The sequence below is a fragment of the Anomaloglossus baeobatrachus genome, chromosome 3 (genome assembly GCF_048569485.1).
Source record: "Anomaloglossus baeobatrachus isolate aAnoBae1 chromosome 3, aAnoBae1.hap1, whole genome shotgun sequence".
Classification (NCBI taxonomy): Eukaryota; Metazoa; Chordata; class Amphibia; order Anura; family Aromobatidae; genus Anomaloglossus; species Anomaloglossus baeobatrachus.
In genome coordinates, this window is record NC_134355.1 from 458,484,730 (window position 1) to 458,504,106 (window position 19,377).

At 50.2% G+C, this 19,377-nt stretch overlaps 1 protein-coding gene across 12 annotated transcripts in view; it reads left to right on the top strand.

The window, feature by feature from the left end:
- The window catches only part of OPA1 (OPA1 mitochondrial dynamin like GTPase), a 296,183-nt gene that overhangs the window by 223,596 nt on the left and 53,210 nt on the right, over positions 1–19,377 (top strand). For all 12 annotated transcript variants that reach the window (XM_075340498.1, XM_075340503.1, XM_075340499.1 and 9 more), the window contains one exon: positions 6,127–6,220. In XM_075340498.1, the coding sequence (XP_075196613.1) occupies positions 6,127–6,220 (94 nt within the window). The remainder of the gene's footprint in view (positions 1–6,126; positions 6,221–19,377) is intronic.

Sequence of the window (19,377 nt, forward strand, 5' to 3'; positions counted from 1 at the left end):
TTCTCGTTGCCGACCCTTCTGTCTTTTTTACAGTCCGGTCTGCAGCTAGGACTGTCCCTCAACTCTCTCAAGGGACAAGTCTCAGCTCTATCAGTGCTGTTCCAGCGGCGTCTCGCCCGGCTGGCTCAGGTCCGCACCTTCATGCAAGGTGCGTCTCACATCATTCCGCCTTATCGGCGGCCCTTGGATCCCTGGGACCTTAACTTGGTCCTCACGGTATTGCAGAAACCCCCTTTCGAGCCCCTTAGGGAGGTTTCTTTGTATCGTCTTTCTCAAAAGGTGGCCTTTCTAGTTGCCATAACTTCTCTCAGGAGAGTCTCTGATTTGGCTGCGCTCTCCTCGGAGTCACCTTTTTTGGTTTTTCACCAAGACAAGGTAGTTCTCCGTCCGACCCCGGACTTTCTTCCTAAGGTGGTCTCTCCCTTCCACCTTAACCAGGATATTTCCTTGCCTTCCTTCTGTCCGGCCCCTGTTCATCGCTTTGAGAAAGCGTTGCATACTCTAGATCTGGTGCGTGCTCTCCGGATTTATGTGTCTCGCACCGCTGCGCTTAGGCGGTGCACCTCTCTTTTTGTGCTAACCACAGGGCGGCGCAAGGGTCTCTCTGCTTCTAAGCCGACCTTGGCCCGTTGGATTAGATCGACCATTTCGGACGCCTACCAGAGTACTCGGGTGCCTCCCCCGCCGGGGATCAAAGCACACTCGACCAGAGCTGTCGGTGCCTCTTGGGCTTTTAGGCACCAGGCTACGGCTCAACAAGTCTCAGGCTGCAACTTGGACTAGCCTGCATACCTTTTCGAAGCACTACCAAGTGCATGCTCATGCTTCGGCAGATGCGAGCTTGGGCAGACGCATCCTTCAGGCGGCTGTCGCCCACTTGTGATGTTTGGCTCCGCCTACTTCTTAGTTTTTTCTGTTTATTCCCACCCAGGGACAGCTTTGGAACGTCCCATGGTCTGGGTCTCCCAAAGGAACGATAAAGAAAAAGAGAATTTTGTTACTTACCGTAAATTCTTTTTCTTATAGTTCCGTATTGGGAGACCCAGCTCCCTCCCTGTTGCCTGTTGGCAATTTTCTTGTTCCGTGTGTTATCACCGGCTTTTGTCGTGGACACAGTCTCCGGTTGTTCCGGTTCTTACTCGGTTCTACTTGTGGGTGGCTATTCTCCTTCAGCTTTTGCACTAAACTGGCTAGGACTGGCTACCAGGGGGTGTATAAGCTCAGAGGGAGGAGCTACACTTTTAAGTGTAGTACTTTGTGTGTCCTCCGGAGGCAGAAGCTAAACACCCATGGTCTGGGTCTCCCAATACGGAACTATAAGAAAAAGAATTTACGGTAAGTAACAAAATTCTCTTTTTTCTCAGCAATCCACTCGCTCCAAACAGCAGGAGTGATAATACCTGTCACAGATGACGAGAAGTTCGGGGGGTTTTATTCCAACCTCTTTGTGGTCCCCAAAAAGGATGGGTCAGTTCGACCCATCCTGGACCTCAAACACCTAAACAAACCTGTGCACGTATGGAGATTCAGTATGGAGTCCCTAAGGTCCATTATTGCATTCATGGTTGAAAGGGAATTCCTCGCCTCCATAGACATCAAGGACGCATACCTACACATACCCATTGCCCCAGATCACCAAAAGTTCCTCCGTTTCGCAATTCAGGACTCCCACTTTCAATTCGTATCTCTACCCTTCAGCCTTGCCACCGCACCAAGGGTCTTCACCAAAGTCATGGCGGCCGCCATGAGCGTCCTTCACGCCAGGGGAGTAGTCGTTCTCCCTTACTTGGACGTCCTCCTCATCAAGGCCCCCTCCTTCCGCGACTGCTCAACCAGCATACAGATCACTGTGGACACCCTATCCCGCTTAGGGTGGCTAGTGAATCTGGACAAATCATCCCCGATCCCATCACGATCCATCACCTTCCTGGGCATGTCCCTGGACACCCGTCGGGGCTTGATCTTTCTCCCTCAGGACAAGGCGATCGCTCTTCAACGAGCGGTACGCTGCCTTCTACGTCCTCCGTCTCGCTCCATTCGATTCAGCATGAAAGTGCTCGGCAGGATGGTGGCGGCTATGGAAGCAGTACCCTTGTCTCAACTGCACCTCCGCCCACTGCAGCTAGCCCTTCTAGCGGCCTGGTACAAGAGCCCCTTCTCCCTGGACAGACATCTTCACCTGACGCCTTCAGTCAGGTACGCACTCCGCTGGTGGTTTCGGTCCTCATCCCTATCGAAGGGGAGATCTTTTCTCCCAGTGAACTGGCTGGTCCTGACCACGGACGCCAGCCTCCTAGGCTGGGGAGCAGTGTACCGGCACTACACTGCTCAAGGATGTTGGACGCCCCAGGAGTCTTTCCTACCCATAAACATCCTGGAACTCCGTGCGATCTTCCTCGCGCTCAGAGCGTTCTGCCCTCTGCTAGCGGGTCGTCAGATTCGAGTCCAATCGGACAATGCGACAGCTGTAGCATATATCAATCGGCAAGGGGGCACCCGCAGCAAAGCGGCTTATCTCGAGGCCCACAAGATCCTCAGCTGGGCCGAATCGTCAGGATCAGTGATATCAGCGGTACACATACCGGGAGTTGCGAACTGGGCAGCAGACTTTTTAAGTCGCCAAGGCCTGGCCGCCGGAGAATGGTCTCTCCACACAGATGTGTTTCTACACATCTGCACTCGCTGGGGCACACCAGACGTGGACATAATGGCCTCAAAGTTGAATGCAAAGGTATCCGCGTTCATAGCCAGGTCACGCGACCCGCAGTCCATCGGCGCGGATGCTCTAGTCTGCTCCTGGCACCACTTCCGCCTGCCTTACATATTTACACCTCTACCCCTGATGTCACAGGTAATCAGGAAGATCAAGGCAGAGGGAGTCCCGGTGATACTGATAGCACCGGACTGGCCCAGGCGCGCCTGGTACGCCGAATTAGTACAAATGCTCACAGACGCACTGTGGCACCTTCCAGACATCCCAGACTTGCTGACCCAAGGGCCCATTTCCCATCAGAACTCCAGAGCCCTGAAGCTGACGGCATGGCCATTGAGACCTGGGGATTCTCCCCCGCGGTTATTTCCACCATGATCAAAGCCTGCTTCATCCCGCATTTACCACCGTACATGGAAAATCTTCCTTTCATGGTGCAGAGAAACTAACGTCCAGCCTATGCCTCTGGCCATCCCCAGAATTCTCGACTTTCTACAGTCTGGCTTGCAAGCGGGGTTGGCTCTCAGTTCCCTTAAAGGGCAGGTCTCAGCGCTCTCAATCTTCTACCAATGCCGTCTGGCTCAAAAACTGCAAGTCAAGACCTTCCTCCAGGGCATTTCGCATCTAGTTCCCCCGTACAAACGGCCGCTGGAACCATGGGACCTCAACCTCGTTCTGGACGTTCTCCAGAGGTCTCCCTTTGAACCCCTCAAGGAATCCTCCCTTGCTCTTTTGTCCTGGAAGGTAACATTCCTGGTGGCAATTACGTCCATCAGACTGGTTTCGGAGCTAGCAGCACTCTCTTGCCGCGAGCCTTTTCTGATCTTTCACCAGGACAAGGTGGTTCTGCGCCCCCTTCCGGATTTCCTTCCAAAGGTTCTTACCCCGTTTCATTTGAACGAGGACATTGTTCTACCTTCCTTTTGTCCACACCCGGTTCATAGGGTGGAAAGGTCTCTGTATTCGTTAGACCTCGTCAGAGCTCTCAGATATTACATATCCAGGACAGCCCCCTTTAGGAAAACGGACTCTTTGTTCGTCATTCCTGAGGGGCCTAAGAAGGGACAGGCAGCTTCAAAGGCGACTCTGGCTCGCTGGATTTGCTCTGCGATCCAGGAAGTCTACCGCTTGCAACTCAAGCCCATTCCTAGTGGGCTGCGGGCTCATTCCACGCGAGCAGTTGGCACTTCGTGGGCCATTCGGCATCAGGCTTCAGTGGAACAGATGTGTAAGGCTGCGACCTGGTCTAGCCTACATACGTTTTCAAAGCATTAGAGTCCATACCCAGGTTTCAACTGAGGCAAATCTGGGTAGGAAAATTCTGCAAACGGCAGTAGAGCACCTCTCTCAGTAGGCGCTCCAGGCTGTCTGGGACTGGTTCCTAGTCCTTGGGTTGTGTTGTCTTCTTTTATGTTTCCCACCCATGGACTGCTCTAGGACGTCCCATGGTCCTGTTTCCCCCAATGAGGCATCAGAGAAAAACGGATTTTTGTGTACTCACCTTAAAATAGTTTTCTCTTAGCCATCATTGGGGGACACAGCACCCACCCTGTTGCCCTGTTGGGCCTTGGTTCTCTCAGTACCTTATTTGGTTATGACTCTTCTTTTCTCATGTTCCTCTGTTGAGAAGTTTTTACTGGTTTTTTCTCCTACTGCTTGTGTACTAAAACTGAGGTTGCCTAGCCCGGCCAGGGGGTGTATACTGCAGAGGAGGAGCTATGCTTTTGCATCTACTTAGTGTCCTCCTATGGATAGGCAGCATATCACCCATGGTCCTGTGTCCCCCAATGATGGCTAAGAGAAAACTATTTTACGGTGAGTACACAAAAATCCGTTTTTTTTTCCCCCAAATTTGGGAGGAAAAGGGGGGAGTGCATCTTACTGTCCAGTGGTGCTTGGCTCACTGCGGGAGCTGCGGTGGAGTAGGTCACAGGAGGCAGGAGCTCCGGTGCAAGAAACTGGCGGCTGAGGTGAACATGCGTGCCGCTATTAGAGAAAATGAATATTCACTGCTCCCCATGGCTATAATCTGGCCCACCTCTTGGCACTGAAGCTATTGTCGAGAGGTGGGTGGAATTATGTGCGCAGGGAGCTGTGAATTTTTTTTTTAATAATGGACACACTGATCGCCCTAGTCCCTGGCTTACTGCCGCAATCACGTATGTGTTAAAAATAAAAGTGAATATGCACTACTCCCCACCCCCATAATCCCAGGCGTGAGAAGCAGTGAATATTCATTTTTGATTAGCCAGCAGCTGACATCGGCATGTAACTGGGGGTGCATGACATTGACGTCATACGCTGCGCCGCTTGCTCCCCAAAGTCACTTGCTGACATCAGAAGAGGACACCGCACATCGGGGGAGCGGATGGATGATGAGTGGAATCATTTTTTTTTTTCACGTGTGTGTAATATCGGGAGGCATATATACCAGTATGGACCCATAATGGGGGGACATAGACCAGGATGGGGAACATATATACCAGAATTAGGGACATACATAATAGGATTAGGGACATGTGTACACCAGGATTTGCCCAGGATGGGGGTTATATTTACTAAGATGGGGGACATATACTCTAGAAACCTATTACCGTACAGATTTTGGGCACATTACTCTAATAACTGTGTCAGCGGCAGATTCCCCCCCCCCCCATAACAGTGCATCATGACCACAATTTTTGTTTCAAAACCTAGTTGCTTCTTATAGTATTAACACTCCGATATTTATATTGCAATGTTTTTACCACCTGAATAAAAAATAGCAATATTCCTTTTTCCAATCTGAGCACCAGGGCTATTTTTGACTTCCTGTTGTTTCTGGAAACTGCTCATGAACATTAGCCCCACTTCACAGACCTTGTCCCTTTCTTTTGTACTGTAGCATTTAGTGAGCATATACAAAGGTCATTAAGATATGTTGAAAAAGGAGCGTAGGCTTACCATGTCTTGTCAGAATATTAGGGGCCATTACTGTTGTAGATCTTCAACTCTGTACATCAAGAATAAAGTGTAGGGTGACCTTCTGCAGCCTGCCTTATGACATTTGTTCTTAAATTCACAGAAATTCTCCCATTATTTCAATAAAATATTGCTACAACTGTACTAAAGATAATGCCTAAAAATGCACTGGCACACAGATATGTACATAGCCATGAAAATAAAACATTTGTGCCTGTACAGTGCAAGTAAAGCAGTTCCAAAAATATTTAATAAAAGAAAAAACTGAATTAAATCCTTTCCTTTGTGTGCAATCCTTTACATTAAACATAGGTGGTGCCAGTGTTCTACTAGCACGCTATATTAACCGTCTGTATGCAGTCACATATACAGAATACATAATAAGCATGTACATTTCATATATTGTGCTGAAAGCCACTGAACATTTTCATAGTGATATCTTATTAATTTTCCAGCTGGAGTGCAATGATGTTGTTCTATTCTGGAGAATACAGCGGATGTTGGGAATTACAGCAAACACATTGAGGCAACAGCTAACAAACACAGAAGGTATGCATTGAAAACTCGCACACGTCACTTGTCTTACACTTGTTAATGTTAACAGTTTTCCAAACACGCAATTTTCAGGTTTTGTGCTTTTGTTTCTTCCAACGAAATGCCAAGGACCATAAATATTATTTATTAAAGAAGTTGTCCAGTTACCAAAACTGATTTTTTTTTTTCTGATAAATCTTGCTAATATGTGCCCCTCAACACATCTATTATGTTTTTTCAGCAAAATTACCTTTTATTGTGCACTAGCAGCACATGCTCATTGCTGGCTCCAGCTCTGATGGGGTTAATCTCTCCTCTGACTTCCTGTGTTCAGTTCCTACAAGTCCCAGAATTCTTTGTGGCTCTAGGGCGGTGTCTAGCTTATCTAACACACCCATTGTGTCTAATACACCCACTCTGCTCTCCGACCAAACCCTCCTCCCTGCCTCTTCCCAGTGGATGTGCACTGAGAGCAATCACACAGAGACAGCAGCAGCTCTACACAGCCAGGGGAAGAAAGTGTGTGTGCGCGTATATACAGAGTATGTGTATGTGTGCGCGTATATACAGTGTGTGTGTGTATATACAGTGTGTCTGTGTGTGTGTTTATACAGTGTGTGTGTGTGTGTGCATATATACAGTGTGTGTGTGTATGTCATACTCACCTGTCTGCAGGGTCCCGGTGCCATGCCTGCTTCCAGCCCCTGTCTCGGTACCGCCGCTCTGGCTGTGTGCAGTCTCCCCGGGGCACGTACGAAGCTTGCAGGACCTGGCGGTGGATCACCTGATGCAGTCACCTGACGCATCAGCTGATCGATTCTCGTGGTGTCGCCGGCTTTTTCGCGCCCGGCCGGCTATCAGCTGATCCTGCCGTCAGGGGACTTCATCAGCTGATTACCGGCAGCTCCTGCAGTGATGGGCCAGGATCAGACTCCGCTGCAGGAGCTGCTGGTAATCAGCACATAAGTGAGTATGTATTTATTTATTTTTTTTTCTACTGATGCATCAGCTGATTGTATAATCGGCTTTTATACAATCAGCTGCTGTGTCCTGTGATTCACGTAGTTTAACCTGACACATCATCTGATCGCTTTGCCTTCCAGCAAACCGATCAGGTGATATTGGATCCGGATTGGACGGCGCGGGACCCTAACCCAGGATTACTGCGGAAGGGGGTTTATTTCAATAAAGATGGAGTCACTAATTGTGTTGTGTTTTATTTCTAATAAAAATATTTTTCTGTGTGTTGTGTTTTTTTTTTTATCATTACTAGAAATTCATGGTGGCCATGTCTAATATTGGCGTGACACCATGAATTTCGGGCTTAGGGCTAGCTGATAATATACAGCTAGCCCTAACTCCATTATTACCCAGCTAGCCACCCGGCATCAGGGCAGCTGGAAGAGTTGGATACAGCGCCAGAAGATGGCGCTTCTATGAAAGCGACATTTTCTGGGGTGGCTGCGGACTGCAATTCGCAGTGGGGGTGCCCAGAAAGCTTGGGCACCCTTCACTGTGGATTCCAATCCCCAGCTGCCTAGTTGTACCCGGCTGGACACCAAAATTAGGCGAAGCTTACGTCATTTTTTTTTTTTAAATTATTTCATGAAATTCATGAAATAATTTAAAAAAAAAAAGGGCTTCTCTATATTTTTGGTTCCCAGCTGGGTACAAATAGGCAGCTGGGGGTTGGGGGCAGCCCGTACCTGCCTGCTGTACCCGGCTACCATACAAAAATATGGCGAAGCCCATGTTATTTTTTTTTTCTTTTTGGGTAAAAAACTGCATACAGTCCTGGATGGAGGATGCTGAGCCTTGTAGTTCTGCAGCTGCTGTCTGCTCTCCTGCATACACTAGTGAATGGAGGATGCTGAGCCTTGTAGTTCTGCAGCTGCTGTCTGCTCTCCTGCATACACTAGTGAATGGAGGATGCTGAGCCTTGTAGTTCTGCAGCTGCTGTCTGCTCTCCTGCATACACTAGTGAATGGAGGATGCTGAGCCTTGTAGTTCTGCAGCTGCTGTCTGCTCTCCTGCATACAATGAACATTTTGAATAAGGAAATGACATCAGACCTTTTTTTTTTTTTTCCATCAACAATCTTTAATGGCATTGTGCACTGATTAAAAACGCAGTGAGCAAAAACGCAGCAAAAAACGCACCAAATCGCGGCAAAAACGTGACATGCAGCACTGCAGGTGACAGAGCAGAGCAAGTTGGTGACATGCTCTGCTCTGACACATAGTGTGCTGCATGTCACTGTATCCACTCTGGGACTTGTTGTGCAGGTGACCGGATGATACATGTCACTAACTTGCTCCACTCTGTGACTTCTGCTGCATTGTTACAACTGTATACACTCTCACCTGAACAAGTCTCAGAGTGGGGCAGTTAGTGACATGTATCATCCGGTCACCTGCACAACAAGTCCCAGAGTGGAGACAGTTAGTGAAATGCAGCATCCGGTCACCTGCACAACAAGTACCAGAGTGGTGAAAGATAGTGACATGCAGCACACTATGTGTCAGAGCAGAGCATGTCACTGTCTCCACTCTGGGACTTGTTGTGCAGGTGACCGGATGATACATGTCACTAACTGCCCCACTCTGTGATTTCTGCTGCATAGTACCAACTGTATACACTCTCACCTGCACAACAAGTCCCATAGTGGAGACAGTTAGTGACATGTAGCATCCGGTCACCTGCACAACAAGTACCAGAGTGGAGAAAGATAGTGACATGCAGCACACTATGTGTCAGAGCAGAGCATGTCACTGTCTCCACTCCGCTGACCTCACAGCCCGTACACGCTGCGATGGATGCAGGGGGACACAGAACAAGTAATCGGCCGACACTGGAGTCATCTGATTACTTGGGATGAATGAGAAGTAAAATGCTCTGGTGCTCGATGGGCGAAGCCCATGCCGATTTTTTTAAAAAAAAATTCATTAAAAATAAAAAAACACAAAAATCACATTGTGGGCTCCCGCTGCATTTTCTATTGCTAAGGGTAACCAAAGAAGCTACTGGCTGCTAGCCCCCGCTGCTTGGTGTTACTTTCACTGGCAATAGAAATGCAGGGAAGCATTTTTTTTTATAAAGGTTTTTCCATGAAAACGTTTTTAAGAAAATGACGTGGGCTTCGCCATATTTTTGTATGCTAGCCAGGTACAGCAGGCAGCTACGGGCTGCCCCTAACCCCCAGCTGCCTAGTTGTACCCGGCTGGGAACCAAAAATATAGAGAAGCCCTTTTTTTTCATGAATTTCATGAAATAATTAAAAAGAAAAAAAAATGATGTGGGCTTCGCCAAATTTTTGAGTCCAGCCAGGTACAACTAGGCAGCTGGGGATTGGAATCCACAATGCAGGGTGCCCAAACTTTCTGGGCCCCCCACTGCGAATTGCAGTCCACAGCTGCCCCAGAAAATGGCGCTTTCATAGAAGCGCCATCTTCAGGCGCTGTATCCAACTCTTCCAGTGGCCCTGGTGGCAGGTGGCACGCTGGGTAATAAGGGGTTAATACCAGCTATGTTTTGCCAGCTGGTATAAAGCCCGAGATTCTTAATGTCAGGCCAAGTTTAACCTGGCCATTAAGAATCTCCAACAAAGGGTTTAAAAAAAAAAGACATCACACAGAGAAAAATACTTTATTAGAAATAAATACACAGACACAGTAGGGACTCCATGTTTATTACTCCCTCTCACCCCTCCACGATGGAGAGATTTCTGTACTAACCATACCAGGAGAGGGCGAGGAAAAAGAGCGGGGGGGGGGGAGGAGAGCGAGCGGGGGGGGAGAAGAGAGCAAGTGGGGGGGAGAAGAGAGCGAGCCGGGGGGGAGAAGCGAGCGGGGGGGGGAGAAGAGAGCGAGCGGGGGGGGGAGAAGAGAGCGAGCGGGGGGGGAGAAGAGAGCGAGCCGGGGGGGAGAAGAGAGCGAGCCGGGGGGGGAGAAGAGAGCGAGCGGGGGGGGGGGGAGAAGAGAGCGAGCGGGGGGGGGGGGAGAAGAGAGCGAGCGGGGGGGGAGAAGAGAGCGAGCGGGGGGGGAGAAGAGAGCGGAAGAGAGAGCGAGCGGGGGGAGAGAGGAGAGCGAGCGGGGGGGAGAGGAGAGCGAGCGGGGGGGAGAAGAGAGAGAGGGGGGGAGAAGAGAGAGAGGGGGGAGAAGAGAGAGAGGGGGAGGAAAAGAGATCGAGGGAAAAGAGAGGGGAGAGGAGAGAGGGATAAGAGGGGGGAAGAGGGGAGGGGGAAAAGAGTGGGGGGAGAGAGGAGAGTGGGGAAAAAACGGGGGGGGGCAGAGGTGCTCTGTCACCAACTGTCTCCACTCTGCGACTTGTGGTGCAGGTGACAGAGTGCATACAGTTGGTGCCATGCAGCAGGACGGATGGCAGAGCACAGCGGTGACATGCCTGTCAGTGTCTTGCTGCTGGGAGGAGCAGATGATCACACTGCCCAACACAGGCCGCTCTCCTGACATCGCAGCAGAGTGGGGCGGGGTGGACAGTGTGATCACATACTTACGTGCAGGGGGGGATTCAGCTGAAGACCCCCCCCCACCCCTGCACTGCACAATGGCGCCCCGTGCCTCACCATCTGCAGGACGCCGGCTCCACAGTGACGTCCTCCGGATCCTCCCCTCGATGCTGGGCTGTGATGTGCGGTAGTTACCGCCCACAGCCCTGTCACTCAATCTGAGTGGTGCCAGCCTCCTCTGACGTACCCGTCCAGTTTGAGAGCCCGGAAATGCCGGGACGTAAGAGGATGCTGGCGGCCACAGCTCCAGGGGGTCATGTGACCGGCACTGAGCGTGCAGGATAGCGCCGCTCAGTGCCAGAACTGGAAACAGAAGCCAAAGGAGAACCTAGAAAGGTAAGTAGAACTCCTACAGAAAATAAAAAAAATGGGTGAACCACCCCTTTAATCGTTATTTATTTTTCCACTGACATAGCCGTGTTGGGGCTTGTTTTTTATTTACCATGTTCACTATACGGTAAACCTGACCTGGCAATATTATTCTCCTGGTCAGTAGAATTACACAGATAGCAAGCATACGCACTTTTTGCTTTATTTCTTTGTCGCTCCATTGGGAGACCCAGACAATTGGGAGACCCAGACAATTGGGGTGTATAGTTTCTGCCTCTGGAGGCCACACAAAGTATTACACTTTAAAAAGTGTAACCCCTCCCCTCTGCCTATACACCCTCCCGTGGACCACGGGCTCTTCAGTTTTATGCTTTGTGTGGAAGGAGGCACAGGCACCGGGCGACGGCTCAGCAGGTGTCAGGCAGCTACGTGGTCTAGTCTGCACACTTTCACGAAACACTATCAAGTGCATACCTATGCTTCGGCAGACGCCAGTCTCGGTAGGCGAGTCCTTCAGGCGGCGGTTGCCCACCTGTAAGAGGGGGCCGTTTTCGGCTATTTTTATTGAGGTATTCTTTTACCCACCCAGGGACTGCTCTTGGACGTCCCAATTGTCTGGGTCTCCCAATGGAGCGACAAAGAAAAAGGGAATTTTGTTTACTTACCGTAAATTCCTTTTCTTCTAGCTCCTATTGGGAGACCCATTACCCGCCCCTGTGCCCTTTGGGCTGGTTGTTCTTTTGTGTACACATGTTGTTCATGTTGAATTGTTCTTTTGGTTCATGGTCTTCAGTTCTCCGAACATCCTTCGGATTGAATTTACCCTAGACCAATTTATAAGTTTTCTCCTTCCTGCTTTTGCACCAAAACTGAGGAGCCCGTGGTCCATGGGAGGGTGTATAGGCAGAGGGGAGGGGTTACACTTTTTAAAGTGTAATACTTTGTGTGGCCTCCAGAGGCAGAAGCTATACACCCAATTGTCTGGGTCTCCCAATTGTCTGGGTCTCCCAATAGGAGCTAGAAGAAAAGGAATTTACGGTAAGTAAACAAAATTCCCTTTTTTAGAGGCAAAAGAGCATTTTTTAAAAAAGAAAAAAAAAACACAACAACTTGGCATTGCTGGTTTCGAAAAGTCCAGTCTATCAATATATAAAATAAATTAATCCGATTGGTAAACAGCGTAACAAGTAAAACATATTTGAAATGCTAGAATTTCAGTTTTTCGGCTGGCGCAAGAACATATGAAAATTTAAAAGGCGATCAAAACATAGTATTGTGAGGAAAGAGTTAACTTTTTCACTTGGTAGAAAAATAATGGAAATTCATTCTCCTTTGCAAGAACAAGACCAGACTTATTTACGTAACAAACTTTGAGACCAAACTCAAGGACACAGAATGTTTTGAATTAGAAACAACTGAAAAACATCTTATTATGGCAAGAAGAAATGTTATAGACTGTTATGGGAATAAAAGTCATTATGTTAATTTCTCTTGCTGGGAACATGTAATCCACGCCTTTTAATGAATGTAGATTAATGAATATGTATGTTGCATGGTTACGCCCTAATCAACTTTGTATAACTTTGTAATGTAAACAAAATCAGTACAGTTCTATTTGGGAGCCGCACATCTCCAGGTCTTATGTGTATAACAGCGTCTGCCGGTTTTCATTGAGGCTGGAATAGCAGAGGGGGGTTACCGGTACTCTCTCCGCATTCGGACATCGCTGGCAACAGCTGTAACAGTTAGGTCAACCTAACATTATCTGCTTCAAATTGAAATCACATCGTCTCTGGGTGCAAAGCACAACCCCTTACACAGCTCCATATTACAAAAATTTAAAACATTACGGCTCTCGGAAAATGGCGAATTTTTATTTTTTTTTTACATTATTGCTGTATAGAGCTCCACCCTCTGCTGTTAGAGGCAGATGATGGCTCAATAACACAGCCATTATCTGCTGGCAAAGATGTGGGCTCGGTACCAGGGAGCAGGCATATCACGTACCAGTACTTCATTTGTCGGTAAGGGCTTAAAGGGGACCAGTCATGTGATTCATGCAACTTAAACCTGAGTCTCTTATTCTAGAAAAATTCAGGTTTTTTCTTGTACGTAAATGTCAAGTCCTAAGCGTGGAACAGCTCAAAGATCTCACTGAGAATCTGCCTCCAGAGGCATTACCAGTGTGAGACATATAATTACTACTCAGCAATGTATCTTCCTGTCTTTGAACAATGATCACAATTTGGCATTTGATTTTATTAGCACAATTTTTTATTTATTTTTTTCACAAATATGCATGTTTTTCCCCTCAGGATGGCAAAACTGAAAATGTATTGCCCATAAATATAGGATGGCTACAAACCCCAAAATTCATCACTTACTATCATCACCAAAAAGTCTGGGACGATCTTTTGAAATTCAGCGGAACTGACTTCAGAGGTGACACATTTGACACCTTTCCAGTTCTGGATACACAGACCCCCCCCCCCCCCCGATCTGTCTCCCAGCAGATAATCTGTTGTAATAACCTGGTTATTGCAGGAGGCTCTTACTTTAAAGTAGATGCGTGTCATTTCTCTCCATTTACCCTGTTTTAATTAATCCCATATGTTAATTGTGGGGGGGGGGATATGTCCCCTATCTAGAAACCAAAGAGATGTCTTCATAAATTTTATAACTTCTCTGACTGTAAAGGTGGTGTCACACATAGCGACAACGACGTCGCTGCTAAGTCACCATTTTCTGTGATGTAGCAGGGACGTCCCGTCACTGTCGGTGTGTGTGACATCCAGCAACGACCTGGCCCCTGCTGTGAGGTCGCCGGTTGTTGCTGAATGTCCTGCTTCATTTTTTGGACGTTGCTCTCCCGCTGTGAAGCACACATCACTGTGTGTGACAGCGAGAGAGCGACAAACTGAAGCGAGCAGGGAGCTGGCGTCTGGCAGCCTGTGGTAAGCTGTAACCACGGTAAACGTCGGGTAACTAAGAAGCCCTTTCCTTTGTTACCCGATATTTACCTTAGTTACTAGCGTCCGCTTGCCGGCTCCCTGCTCCCTGCACACGTAGCTGGAGTACACATCGGGTAATTAACCCGATGTGTACTCTGGCTAGGAGTGCAGGGAACAGGGAGCCGGCACTGGCAGCATGAGAGCGGCGGACGCTAGTAACTAAGGTAAATATCGGGTAACCAAGAGAAGTGCTTTTCTTGGTTACCCAATATTAGTTACGCTTCCATTCGTCGCTGGGGGCTGGTCGCTGGTGAGATCTGCCTGTTTGACAGCTCACCAGCGACCATGTAACGACGCAGCAGCGATCCTGATAAGGTCAGATCGCTGGTCGTGATCGCTGCTGCGTCGCTATGTGTGACACCACCTTAAGGCTATGTGCACACTCTGCATCTTTGTGGGGACCACAAAGATGCAGCATTTCTTCGGCGCTCCATTGGGAGACCCAGACGATTGGGTGTATAGCACTGCCTCCGGAGGCCACACAAAGCATTACACTAAAAAGTGTAAGGCCCCTCCCCTTCTGGCTATACACCCCCCGTGGGATCACGGGCTGCTCAGTTTTCAAGCTTTGTGCGAAGGAGGTCAGACATCCACGCATAGCTCCACTGTTTAGTCAGCAGTAGCTGCTGACTATATCGGATGGAAGAAAGAGGGCCCATACTAGGGCCCCCAGCATGCTCCCTTCTCACCCCATTCCTATTGGCGGTGTTTGTTAAGGTTGAGGTACCCATTGTGGGTACGGAGGCTGGAGCCCACATGCTGCTTTCCTTCCCCATCCCCCTGAGGGGCTCTGAGGAAGTGGGATCTTACCGGCCCCCAAGCCCTGAGGCCGGGCTCCATCCACAGACCCGTAGAACCTGCTGGATACGGAGCTGGGTACCGTTCAGGGACAAGGCCCTGCAACATTCAGGTACTCTGTGTCCCCGTATGGACAGGCCGCGCACACTCCAGGCTTGCTGGGTGTGCTAGTGCGCCGGGGACAGTAGCGCTGCGCGCTGGGGTTACAGTCACTGCAGTTTCTCTGATAGCGCCGACCGTGCTTTTACGACGGCGGCGCTTATAAATCTAGTCCCCGGCTTTTGCGGCCTAGCTCCGCTTCGTTCCCGCCCCCACCCTGTCAATCAGGGCAAGGGAGAGACGCTGTACGATAGTCAGCGCTGAGGGCTGGAGTCTTATTTACATACTCCAGCCCTCTCACTGAGCACAGTGGGACGCAGGTTTCCCGCACTTTGTCTGCACACGCCCAGGGCCCGCCCCTCTCCACAGGACGCCGGCAGCCATTCCTACATGCAGTCTGGCTGGAGAACGGACACAGGCTCTGGGAGACCCAGACAAGGGATTTCTGGCGACCACACACCCGCGTTAAGCGGGCGGTAAGCAGCACATTAGTGCTGGCCCCACTAGTGCCACAGTGTTATATTGGTGTATTTTTTTCTCTATACCATATATATATATATTGCACTGTAAGGTCGCTTCTTGGCTGTATACCCTATATTGCTCTGAGGAGACGACAACATGTCATCCGCAAAACGCAAGGGTGCCAAGACACAGGCTGTATACGCTGCTTGTGCCGCTTGTGGGGCTGATCTACCGGCAGGTTCCAAAGACCCCCATTGTGTGCAATGTTCGGTCCCTGTGCCACTTCGTCAGCCGGAGTCTATGGTGGTAGTGGCCCAGGCAGAGTCACCGGTGAACCCTGTCCCGGTGACGGGGACAGAGTTTGCAGTTTTTGCTGACAAGATGTCTGTCACTATGACAAAAATCCTAGAGACCTTGCAGGCCAGGCCAGTCACTCAGACCATGGACACTGCTGCGTCAATGTTCCCCGGTCCCCCTCAGTTGGAGTTAATCCGTGCTTCAAGGGGGTCCCAGGCATCTCAGGCTGAAGGCTCTGACTCAGATGACAGTCCCAGGCAGCCTAAGCGAGCTCGCTGGGAGAGACCCTCCACGTCATCACGCGGATCAGGGTCTCAGCGAGAAGAGTCTCTGCGTGATGAGACAGAGGAGGGTGATCAGGAGTCTAATCCTGAGACCGCTCTCAATCTGGATACTCCTGATGGTGACGCCATGGTAAATGACCTTATAGCGGCCATCAATAAACTGTTGGATATTTCTCCCCCAGCCCCTTCAGCAGAAGAGGCAGCTGCACAGCAGGAGAAGTTCCATTTCAGGTATCCCAAGCGTAACCTGAGTACTTTTCTGGACCACGCTGACTTCAGAGAATCAGTCCAGAAACACCATGCTTATCCAGACAAGCGTTTCTCCAAACGTCTTAAGGATACACGTTATCCTTTCTTCGGCGCTCCATTGGGAGACCCAGACGATTGGGTGTATAGCTACTGCCTCCGGAGGCCACACAAAGCATTACACTAAAAAGTGTAAGGCCCCTCCCCTTCTGGCTATACACCCCTTGTGGGATCACGGGCTGCTCAGTTTTTCAAGCTTTGTGCGAAGGAGGTCAGACATCCACGCATAGCTCCACTGTTTTTAGTCAGCAGCAGCTGCTGACTATGTCGGTTGGAAGAAAAGTGGGCCCATATGGGGCCCCCAGCATGCTCCCTTCTCACCCCACTTTTGTCGGTGGTGTTGTAAGGTTGAGGTACCCATTGCGGGTACGGAGGCTGGAGCCCACATGCTGTTTTCCTTCCCCATCCCCCCTCAGGGCTCTGGGTGAAGTGGGATCTTACAGGTCTCCAGGCACTGAGACCGGGCTCCATCCACAGACCCAGAGAACCTGCTGGATATGGAGCTGAGTATCGTCAGGGACAGGACCCTGCTACATTAAGGTACTCTGTGTCCCCGGGCAAGCGCGCACACACACACCAACATTGCTGGGAGTGTTAGTGCGCCGGGGGCAACAGCGCGGAGCGCTCGTGCTATTATTCACTGCAGCTTTGCTGAGTGAATTTATGTATTGGGAACTGCCGCGCCGGCCGCTGCTGGGTGTTTTTTACACTGTGGCGCGGCTGGGACTTGTGGTGCGCCGGGGACTTCCGCGCTGGCGGTGCACATGGACGGCCGCGCTTATTACTCGAGTCCCCGGTTTTGCGGCCTAGTTTTCGTTTCGTTCCCGCCCCCAGCCCTGCCAGTCAGGGGAGAGGCGGGACGCTGTACAGAAAGTCAGCGCCGAGGGCTGGAGTCTGCTTTGCATTCTCCAGCCCCCTTCACTGGACACAGTGGGACGCCAGTTTCCCGCTCTTGTCTGGGGCACGCCCACGGCCCGCCCCTCTTCACAGGACGCCGGCAGCCATTCCTGCACGCAGTCCGAGCTGGGGAACGGAGACAAGCTCTGGGCAACCAGTCACAGGGCTCTGGCGACCACACACCCGCGTTATAGGCGGGCGGTAAGCAGCACCTGAAGTGCTGACCCCACTAAATACCGAAGTGTCCATTTGTATTTTATGCTTGTATGCTATACACTGCACTGTAGGTCGCTATTTTTGGCTATATGCCCTCCTAGATGGCGAGATAACAGCAGCAAAAAAGCAAGGGTGCCAAGGCACAGGCTTTATAGGCTGCTTGTATTGCATGTGCTGAAGTGTTCATTTGTACTTATGCTTGTATGCTATACATTGCACTGTACGGTCGCTACTCTTGGCTATATTCTCCTAGATGGCTGGACAACAGCAGCAAAAAAGCAAGGGTGCCAAGGCACAGGCTTTCTATGCTGCTTGTATTGCATGTGCTGAAGTGTTCATTTGTACTTATGCTTGTATGCTATACATTGCACTGTACGGTCGCTATTCTTGGCTATATTCTCCTAGATGGCTAGAATACAGCAGCAAAAAAGCAACACAGGCTTTCTATGCTGCTTTTACTGCATGTGATACTGTTCCACCGGCAGGTTCCACTGACCCCCATTGTGTGCAAATGCTCCCCTGTAGCACTTGGTCAGCCGGGGTCTCTACTAGAGGTGGCCAAAGAACCCTGTCCAGGGACAGGGACGGAGTTGCAGTTTCGGCTGATAGATTGTCATGGGATAGAGACTTTGCAGTCCAGACAGGCCATGGGCAATCTTGATCAATGCTCCCTGGCCACCCTCATTTGGAACATAATCAGTGCTCCGGGGGGGTCCCAGGCATTCCAGGGTGAAGGCTCTGACACGGACGACAGTCCCAGACAGCCTAAGCCAGCTCGCTGGGTGCGGCACTCGGCTTCATCACTGGTCAGGGTCCCAGCAGGAGGACTCTCTGTATGATGAGGCAGACGTAGCTGATCAGGGCTTTGATCCTGACACCGCTCTCAATCCGGATACACCGGATGGTGACGCCATAGTGAATGATCTTATAGCGTCCATCAATGGAATGTTGGATATTTCTCCCTCAGCTCCCCCAGTGGAGGAGTCAGCTTCACAGCAGGAGAAATCCCTTTTCAGTATCTCATGCGTATATTGAGTACTTTTCTGGCCACGCTGACTTCAGAGAAGCAGTTCAGAAACACCACGCTTACCAGATAAGCGTTTCTCCAAACGTATTAAGGATACACGTTATCCCTTTCCCCCTGACGTGGTCAAGCGCTGGACCCAGGGTCCAAAGGTGGATCCCCCAATCTCCAGGCTTGCGGCTAGATCCATAGTTGCAGTGGAGATGGGACTTCACTTAAAGATGCCATTGACAGACAGATGGACCTCTGGTTGAAATCTGTCTGTGAAGCTATTAGCGTGTCGGTTGCTCCGGCATTCGCAGCCGTAGGGGCACTCTAAGCTATTTCAGCTGGTCTTGCGCAGCTGGTCTTGAGCACATGTACATCTGTGCCGCAGGTGGTGTCCTTAACCTCGCAATGTCTGCATTGCGACTTACCCTATTAATGCTGTCCTGGAGGGACAGTCGAGGTTTCGGTCCTTCCCAGGCTCGGGCAGGTCCCAATTGTCCTCGTCCAAAAGGGCTCAAAAGGCTCAGAGGGGCTCAGATTCCGGCCGGGCTCAATCACGCCCAAGGAAGGCAGCCGGAGGAACCGCTACCAAGGCGGTCTCCTCATGACTTTCAGCTCTCTCTCTCCGCATCCGCGGTTGGTGGCAGACTCTCCCGCTTGGCGACATTTAGCTGCCACAGGTCACAGACCGGTGGGTGAGAGACATTGTGTCTCACGTGTACAGGATAGAGTTCTGTTCTCGTTCTCCGGCTCGATTCTTCAGAACTTTCCCACCCCCCCCCCCGAGCCGATGCTCTTCTGCAGGCAGAAGGAGTGTTAATCCCTGTTCCTCTTCAGGAACAAGACACGGTTTTTCCTCCAATCTGATTGGGGTGCCAAAAAAGGATGGCTCTTCCCGTTCCGTTCTGGACCTAAAACTGCTCACCAAGCACGTG